At 48.6% G+C, this 9741-nt stretch overlaps 1 protein-coding gene across 1 annotated transcript in view; it reads left to right on the top strand.

The window, feature by feature from the left end:
• The window catches only part of HDAC2 (histone deacetylase 2), a 77264-nt gene that overhangs the window by 57285 nt on the left and 10238 nt on the right, over positions 1-9741 (top strand). Inside the window, exons 9-11 of the mRNA XM_073675875.1 lie at positions 216-356; positions 3319-3427; positions 4417-4547. Of these exons, the coding sequence (XP_073531976.1) occupies positions 216-356; positions 3319-3427; positions 4417-4547 (381 nt within the window). The remainder of the gene's footprint in view (positions 1-215; positions 357-3318; positions 3428-4416; positions 4548-9741) is intronic.

The raw sequence follows: 9741 nt of genomic DNA, 5'->3' as shown, positions 1-9741 counted from the left end.
TCCTCAGATTCAGAAGAAAAAGCAGCATCTTTATTAGTTAAAAAAAAAAAATATTTATGACAAGTGACGGGTCCTTTATTAGAAAAATAGAATTATTACTATAAGTGTTTTTTTTTTTGCTTTCATCTTTTGGTTTTAGGTATCATTTTAGAGATTTTTTTTTCATATTGTTCAAAAAAAAATTAGTATTAATGCCAAAACATGGATTTTTACAGGTCATGCAAAATGTGTTGAAGTTGTGAAGACTTTCAATTTGCCACTGTTGATGCTTGGTGGAGGTGGGTACACTATTCGTAATGTTGCTCGCTGCTGGACATACGAGACGGCTGTTGCACTCGATTGTGAAATCCCCAATGGTAAGTCAATTTAATGAATTAAAGTCTAATTGTAATTAAAGTCCACTTGTAACATGTTTCATGCCAGATCTTAAAAATCATCAAATGGTCTGACTCTTAAGATGTTATAGGAGTATTTGGATGATAGGCATTATGCCATATTTAATAGTTAACCAGAAAATGAGGGATGGTCCCATATCCCTCATCGCTCCTTGTATATCATCCATACTGGGGAAGGGAAGGAGAGAGACACTTTTTATTGAGAGGTTAAATGCCTATTATGAGTAGATGTCTTTAAAAAGGGTTTTCTAGGTTTACGTTTTTATTGCTATGTAAAAATAACAAATATCAGCCTTACTTACCCTGTACTGCTCTAGTACTGTTACTCTCCTCTTGTCCCCTGTGTTAGTTGACATAGCAGCAGTGGTAATGACACGACTACAGCATGACCACTGCAGTAGGGGGTAAATAAGACTGATTTAGTGCCAGGACACATGCTCGATCAGTAGGAATTGCACTCATCATGGCAGAGATGTGCAGAAAACATTTCATTAATGCCACTCACCTCTCAATGCAGAAATGAGTGGTGCCTGACAATCCTTTAATTGTCCAAGTGTCAGTTCTTAGCAAGTAGAGCCAGCGAGATCCAAGCTCTCTCGGCCTACCGTCCTCCGCCTACTGCCATTCTTTGACCTACTCACCTCCTCCTACTGCCATCCCTCGGCCTACCATACTCCTTCTACTGCCACCCCTCAACCTACCATACTCCTTCTACTGCCACCCCTCGACCTACCATACTCCTCCTACTGCCACCCCTCGACCTACCATACTCCTCCTACTGCCACCCCTCGACCTACCATACTCCTCCTACTGCCACCCCTCGACCTACCATACTCCTCCTACTGCCACCCCTCGACCTACCATACTCCTCCTACTGCCACCCCTCGACCTACCATACTCCTCCTACTGCCACCCCTCGACCTACCATACTCCTCCTACTGCCACCCCTCGACCTACCATACTCCTCCTACTGTCACCCCACGACATACCATACTCCTCCTACTGCCACCCCTCGACATACCATACTCCTCCTACTGCCACCCCTCGACATACCATACTCCTCCTACTGCCACCCCTCGACATACCATACTCCTCCTACTGCCACCCCTCGACATACCATACTCCTCCTACTGCCACCCCTCGACATACCATACTCCTACTGCCACCCCTCGACATACCATACTACTCCTACTGCCACCCCTCGACATACCATACTCCTCCTACTGCCACCCCTCGACATACCATACTCCTCCTACTGCCACCCCTCGACATACCATACTCCTCCTACTGCCACCCCTCGACCTACCATACTCCTCCTACTGCCACCCCTCGACCTACCATACTCCTCCTACTGCCATCTCTCGACCTACCATACTCCTCCTACTGCCATCTCTCGACCTACCATACTCCTCCTACTGCCATCTCTCGGCCTACCATACTCCTCCTACTGCCATCTCTCGGCCTACCATACTCCTCCTACTGCCATCTCTCGGCCTACCATACTCCTCCTACTGCCATCTCTCGGCCTACCATACTCCTCCTACTGCCATCTCTTGGCCTACCATACTCCTCCTCTTACTCCTGCTGCCATTACCTCGACCTACCATACTCCTCCTACTGCCACCCCTCGACCTACCATACTCCTCCTACTGCCACCCCTCGACCTACCATACTCCTCCTACTGCCATCTCTCGACCTACCATACTCCTCCTACTGCCATCTCTCGACCTACCATACTCCTCCTACTGCCATCTCTCGGCCTACCATACTCCTCCTACTGCCATCTCTCGACCTACCATACTCCTCCTACTGCCATCTCTCGGCCTACCATACTCCTCCTACTGCCATCTCTCGGCCTACCATACTCCTCCTACTGCCATCTCTCGGCCTACCATACTCCTCCTACTGCCATCTCTCGGCCTACCATACTCCTCCTACTGCCATCTCTCGGCCTACCATACTCCTCCTACTGCCACCCCTCGACATACCATACTCCTCCTACTGCCACCCCTCGACATACCATACTCCTCCTACTGCCACCCCTCGACATACCATACTCCTCCTACTGCCACCCCTCGACCTACCATACTCCTCCTACTGCCACCCCTCGACCTACCATACTCCTCCTACTGCCATCTCTCGGCCTACCATACTCCTCCTACTGCCATCTCTCGGCCTACCATACTCCTCCTACTGCCATCTCTTGGCCTACCATACTCCTCCTCTTACTCCTGCTGCCATTACCTCGACCCACCCTCCTCCTCTTACTGCCATCCCTCGGCCTATCCTCTTCCTCCTACTGCTGTCCCTCAGCCTACCGTCCTCCTACTGCCGTCCCTCGGCCTACACTCTTCCTTTTATTTCTGTACCTCGACCTACCCTACTCCTACTGCCGCTCCTCTGCCTACCCTCCTGCTCCTTCTTCCGGCCCTCGGCCCACATCCCTACTACCATCTAGGATGTCGGGGTCATTATGAAATCTCTGCCAGCTTTTCTACCCAATGTTGTGTCATATTTCCATAAAAAGCTGCATTATTTTGCCATTTTCTTGTGACAGCCCTGTAAATCCTTTTAATGGAATTTTTTCATTGTCTTGACGTAAGGAGGTGTCTAATACGTTACCTTGATGCCTCCCTAGATCTAATTTGTCAGGCTGCCACTGGGAGCTCTCTGCGTACGTTTCTAAGGCACTACCGGTTGCAGCTTAATTCTCTGCCTGACTTGTCCTTTAGATGTAAAGTCTTAAAGGTAGAGTCCCTCCATTATATATTCACTGTCTAGAGTTCTTGCAAAACACTGAGGTGTGGAGAAGTATGTCCTCTTTTATCTGCTCTGAGTTGCTGTCTATGGCCAGCTTTAGTCCCTCTAGTGTGACACTTTTCTGCTGGATGATGTCTTATGTGCTTTTGTTTTGTCTCCCCAGAGCTGCCGTACAATGATTATTTTGAATATTTTGGTCCAGACTTTAAGCTTCATATTAGTCCTTCTAATATGACCAACCAAAACACTCCTGAATACATGGAGAAAATAAAGTAAGGAGATTAAATTTTAGTTTTCCTAGATTAGGAAACTTTTGGCTAATATTAGAATATTAGATACAGGAAAAATATATCTTTGTACTATGTTAGCCACTAGATACTGGGTAATATCTATCTACTGGGTAATGTTAGATCACTTTTATATTGCAAAGCAATTTGATTCTGGATTCATACTTCATCAGTAGTCCTTGTTTTTGTAAAATATATTAGACCTATAATCTAATCATAAAATTAGATATCATTCCTTAGACATGTGCCAAATTAAAGAGGTGGTCGACTACAATGTATATTCCACCCATCGATTTAAACCTTTGAGCTAAGTATTTTTGTAAATACCTTATGTTGCCATTTTTGTCTGTGAGCGGCGCTATCGCTGCTCGCTCAGTCCTGATCAAGTGACCCCTGGCTGCAGCCGCCTCTGACATCCACTGATGTCACGTCAACTTCCGGACCCCCTTGCATCACCCAGGCGTGACCCAATCTCACACACTCCCCCTGACTGACTGGGCTGTGGGTGGTGTTTCACCGCGTGTCACAGCCCAGTGTCCAGCGCGCGCTCTGCTAATGAAAGCTTACGCTCAATACTTGGCTGTGATGTGCGGTGAAACATCACCCACAGCCCAGTCAGTCAGGGGGAGTGTTTGAGACTGGGTCACGCCTAGGTGATGCAAGGGGGTCCGGAAGTTGTCGTGACATCAGTGGATGTCAGAGGCGGCTGCAGCCGGGGGTCACGTGATCAGGACTGAGCGAGCAGCGATAGCACCGCTCACAGGCAAAAATGGCAACATAAGGTATTTACAAAAATACTTAGTTCAAAGGTTTAAATCGATGGGTGGAATATACATTGTAGTGGACCACCTCTTTAATGATTTTTGTTACAAGAGCACTTTTTTTTTTTTTTTTTTTTTTTTTTTAATAAAAACTCTGCTGAAATCTGTTGTGGTAATCTGTTGTGGTATCTGCTTTTATCTTAATGTATTTAGGCAACGTTTGTTTGAGAACCTGCGTATGTTACCACACGCTCCTGGTGTTCAGATGCAGGCTATACCAGAAGATGCTATTCAAGAAGACAGCGGGGATGAAGAAGGTGAAGATCCTGACAAGCGTATCTCAAGTAAGTTGATTTATGTTTTGTGATGAAATTCAATGGTAGAATTTAATTTAAGACATTAACTCAGTCAGCACCCCTAATGCCACAAAAGTACAGTGGGTATGGAAAGTATTCAGACCCCTTTAAATGTTTCACTCTTTGTTTCATTGCAGTCATTTGGTAAATTCTAAAAAGTTTTTTTTTTTCTCATTAAATTACATTCTATACCCCATCTTGACTGAAAAAAAACAGAAATGTAGAAATTTTTGCAAATTTATTAAAAAAGAAAAGCTGAAATATCACATGGTCATAAGTATTCAGACCTTTTGCTCAGACACTCATATTTAAGTCACATGCTGTCCATTTCCTTGTGATCGTCCTTAAGATGGTTGTACTCCTTCATTGGAGTCCAGCTGTGTTTAATTAAACTGATAAGACTTGATTTGGAAAGGCACACACCTGTCTATATAAGACCTCACAGTTCACAGTGCATGTCAGGCCAAATGAGAATCATGCGCTCAAAGGAACTGCCCAAGGAGCTCAGAGACAGAATTGCGGCAAGGCACAGATCTGGCCGCCAAGGTTATAAAAGAATTTCTGCATTACTCAAGGTTCCTAAGAGCACAGTGGCTTCCATAATCCTTAAATGGAAGAAGTTTGGGACCACCAGAAGTCTTCCTAGACCTGGCCATCCAGCCTAACTGAGCAATCGTGTGAGAAGAGCCTTGGTGAGAGAGGTAAAGAAGAACCCCAAGATCACTGTGGCTGAGCTCCAGAGATGCAGTAGGGAGATGGGAGAAAGTTCCACATAGTCAACTATCACTGCAGCCCTCCACCAGTTGGGCCTTTATGGCTGAGTGGCCGGACAGAAGCCTCTCCTCAGTGCAAGACATATTAAAGCCCACATAGTGTTTGCTCAAAAACACATGAAGGACTCCCAGACTATGAGAAATAAGATTCTCTGGTCTGATGAGACAAAGATAGAACTTTTTGGTGATGATTCTAAGCGGTATGTGTGGAGAAAACCAGGCATTGCTCATCACCTGCCCAATACAATCCCAACAGTGAAACGGGGTGGCAGCATCATGCTATGGTGGTGTTTTTAGCTGCAGGGACAGGATGACTGGTTGCAATTGAAGGAAACATGAATGTGGCCAAGTACAGAGAGATCCTGGCTGAAAACCTCTTCCCGAGTGCTCTGGACCTCAGACTTGGCCGAAGGTTCACCTTCCAACAAGACAATGACCCTAAGCACACAGCTAAATTAACAAAGGAGTGACTTCAGAACAACTCTGTGACCATTCTTGATGGGCCCAGCCAGAGCCCTGACCTAAACCCAATTGAGTATCTCTGGAGAGACCTGAAAATGGCTGTCCACCAACGTTCACCATCCAACCTGACGGAACTGGAGAGGGTCTGCAAGGAAGAATGGCAGAGGATCACTAAATCCAGGTGTGAAAAAGTTGTTGCATCTTTCCCAAGGAGACTTATGGCTGTGCTAATACTCAATACTGAGCAAAGGGTCTGAATACTTATGACCATGTGGTATTTCAGTTTTTCTTTTTTAATAAATTTGCAAAAATTTCTACATTTCTGTTTTTTTTCCAGTCAAGAATGGGGTGCAGAGTTTACTTTAATGAGAAAAAAATAACTTTTTAGAATTTACCAAATGGCTGCAATGAAACAAAGAGTGAAATATTTAAAGGGGTCTGAATACTTTCCGTACCCTCTGTATATCTTGTCAAGTATCTAGGAGCCATACGGATGCCATGAAAGAGCCAAAGAAATCGTTGTTTTAATTTTTATTGCATAAATAAGTAGTGCACATGGAAATTTAACAACTTTGTAATATATCTGATCAGTGAAATCTGTTTATTTCTCTTCTTAAATTGATCTTTCACTCTTATTTTATGTGTAAAATGTATCTTCAGTGAATACAGATGTTCATGTTCCAAAGATGGGAGATTACAGATGGTGCTTATAAGATTCTATGGCGAGGAGGGAGCAGTTGGAGGCAGATAGTCGTTCTCCTGAAATTAAATTTACAGTTCTCCATTGAGATTTACGAGCACCAAATGTCATCTATCTCCGTAATAGGAAAATCTTTATTCAACTAAGACAGATTTTACTCATGAATTGAGAATTATGAGAGTGAATGATCATTCCAGCAGGAGAAACAAACCGATATGTCATCTCAAATAGTACAAAGTTTCTTATTTTAAATTTCAGCAGCAGAAGGGAAGGAAGGGAGACACAGATCCATTACTAGTGGGTAGGCGGAGCCCCACAGGATAGTTCACCTCAGATTAGAAAAAGTGACAACCGGCCCCTCCAGCTTAGGCTCCCCCTACTCCCATGTCCTTCAGTCTAAAATTTGAGGTCGCAGAGGATAGTCGCTGCCTTTGCAGCTCCTCAGAAAAAAAATTTATTTTATCATTTCCGGACCTGGACCCCCGTGGTCTAGAGGTCTCAGGGGGTCTCGGCGCTGCTGGGACCCCTGACCCTCCCCTGGCAGATCTGCGTACCCCCTAAGGAGGTCCCCGCAGAAGCCTGCCGGCCCCGGGGGATACAGGGCGCTCCCTGGCGGAGGCGCACACCGCTTCAGTGGGGTCCCTGCGTGCTCCGCCGTGGGGGGGAGCAAAGGGCCACGACGCCACACATCCCTGGGGGTCCCTGTGGCGCTCAGCTGGGTAAGTGCTCTCAAGGTCTGAGTGCTTCAGCGGCTGCGGCGGCAGCCGCTGTTACTGTTACAAGTGGTGACTGCTGTTTTGTCCTTGCAGGAAGGATATCACCGCTGCATACGGCGTTTGTGTAACTCTCTGCTAGCAGGGGAGCAGGGACGGAGGAGCCGCGGGCTCCGTTAGTATGCGGCGGCGGGGGGCATGGCTTCGCGCCTCTCGGCTGCCTGTCATCTTAGCCTCAGGCAGGAAGCGCCCGGAAAGCGCGCGCTGGAGCTGACCCAGCCCCTTCTTCTTCCGGGTCCTTCTGCTGGCGTCCATTACTTCGTGCAGCGCCTCCTGCTCCCTGCTCCGAACTCTCTACACCACCAGACACCGGGAAGAGCAGTCACCGCGGCCAGCTGGTGAGTCACTTCTGCCTTTTAAGGCAGAAGATTCCTTCTTCTCACTATTGCAGCGCAGAGCACCTTACTGCTGGCCTGTTAAGGCAGATAGGGTGTGCTATATCCGGCGCTGCTACCTCTCTGCTGAGGAGGCTCTGGGACTCGCACACCTCTGTCCTTTTAAGGCAAAGGTGTATTGCGTGGTCAGCAGCATTAACCCTTTCTGAACGGGGTCTGGCCTCATCAGGGCAGTTAACCCTTTCTGCATGTGCATGCTTCTGGGATCAGAGGGTGCATCACCCTAGTCTGTTAGGTTAACTTTTGCTCTGCAGGCAGCTGGGGTAGCTCTTCTCCCTCTAAGGAGAAGCTTTAACCCTTCAGTGCTTGGTGATTTTTTGTGTAGGAACAGGCTGTGGTAGCGGAATCACACATCCTCGGTTACTGTACCCATTGTAAGGGGTTATTACCGCCTTATCCGCGACGCTCGCAACTGTGTGGGGGCATGTCGGATCAGGGACCAGGGGGCGCGGACCTCTCTCCTGGTCCGCTTCAGGATCGGTCACGCGTATCTGATACGGCGGGGTCTTCGACTGCTTCAGGTTTGAAACTGGTCGGGGGTCTCAGTGATGTTAAAGTGGAGGTGCTCACACGCTCCATTGACAGTCTGTCCTCCTGGGTCATTGGGTATCAGCTAAGTCCAAACCGACGTCACGAGGCAAGAAGCGCCACAGGCCTGTGGTGGCGCTGTCTCCTCCGCGCAGTGCGTCGGAGGCTTCGGAATCACAGACAGACTCTGCTGGTGAGATCTCCGATTGTGATGAAGAGGATCGGCAGGGTCGCTCTGCTTCGCTTTCGGGCCGCGTGGACGCTTTTATTGGGGCTATGCGGGAAGCGTTACAGCTGTCTGAAGAGGTGACGAGGCGCCCTGGCAAGTCGGCCCGGCTGTATCAGGAGTCGCGTCGGGCTCGTTCGACGCTGCCGGCGCACGATGAACTTAACGAGGCGGTGGAGAAAGAACGCCTGTGTCCGGATAAACGCTGGGGATGCGGTTTTTTGATGCCCTGTATCCCTGCTCCACGGAGACGATCGCTAATTGGGTCCCCTATCCTGAAGTGGACGTGCCATTGTCTCAGCTGAGCAAATCTTCTTTGCTTCCTGTTAAAGAGAAGGCGAGTCTACAGGAACCGCTGGACAGAAGGACGGAGTTAGCAGCGAAGTCCGGCTACAAGGCCGCGGGTCATGGATTCCGAGCGGCCTTGGGGGCCATGTGGACTGGTGAGGCTTCTCTGCGGTAGTTGGATCAGCTGCGGACGGCGTGGCAAGATGGGACTCCGCTGTCTGAGGTGGAAAGGCTCTTCCAGCTGTTGGAAGAGGCGGCCCTATATGGCAGGGACGCAGTGCTGGATACTACTTCGGTTCTGTCCAGGGCTCAATCCTCGGCCATCACAGTCAGGAGAGCACTGTGGCTTAAACAGTGGACTGGAGACGCAGTATCCAAACAAGGTTTGCTGAGTCTGGCGTACAAGGGCGGTCAGCTTTTTGGTTCGGACCTCACGGAGCTGATTGCTAAGGCCAAGGATACGGCTTTGCCGCAGCGGAAAGCAGTGGCTTCTACGTCTGGCAAGTCAAGTGCCGGTAGTGGTCGTCTGTCCTTTCGGCCCAGGGGACGGTTCGGTCAGCCCTCTTGGAGATCGGGTCGTCCCTAGTCTTCCGGAAAGAAGACCACCCAGAAATCCCGTACACCCTGGAAACAACATTTCCGTCAGGACAAACGGGAGGTTGACAAAAAGCCCGCTAAAGCGGACTGACGCCAGGAACCCACTCGAGGGCTCTCGGGTGGGAGGTCGTCTGCTACAATTCGGGTCGATTTGGGCGTCCCACGTATCGGACGCCTGGGTGACGCGGGTTATGTCGGCAGGCTATTTCATAGAGTTTCTTTCTCGACCCCCGGACAGGTTTCGTCAGTCACGCATCCCGTCCGAGCCCAAGCTGGCTGCCGCACTGCTGCGGGAGGTCGACTCTCTTCTGCAGCAGGGTGTGGTAGTTCCGGTTCCGCTGGAGGACCGGGGAAGTGGGTTTTACTCCAAACTTTTTGTGGTCCCCAAAAAGGAGGACAAGTTTCGCCCCATTCTGGACCTCAAAGAATTGAATTTTCAT

The sequence above is a fragment of the Phyllobates terribilis genome, unplaced genomic scaffold (genome assembly GCF_046119375.1).
Source record: "Phyllobates terribilis strain yellow unplaced genomic scaffold, ASM4611937v1 Scaffold_3__8_contigs__length_932513732, whole genome shotgun sequence".
NCBI classification, from domain to species: domain Eukaryota; kingdom Metazoa; phylum Chordata; class Amphibia; order Anura; family Dendrobatidae; genus Phyllobates; species Phyllobates terribilis.
The sequence above is the reverse complement of the archived record's forward strand: the minus strand, read 5'-3'. Positions and strand labels throughout refer to the sequence as shown.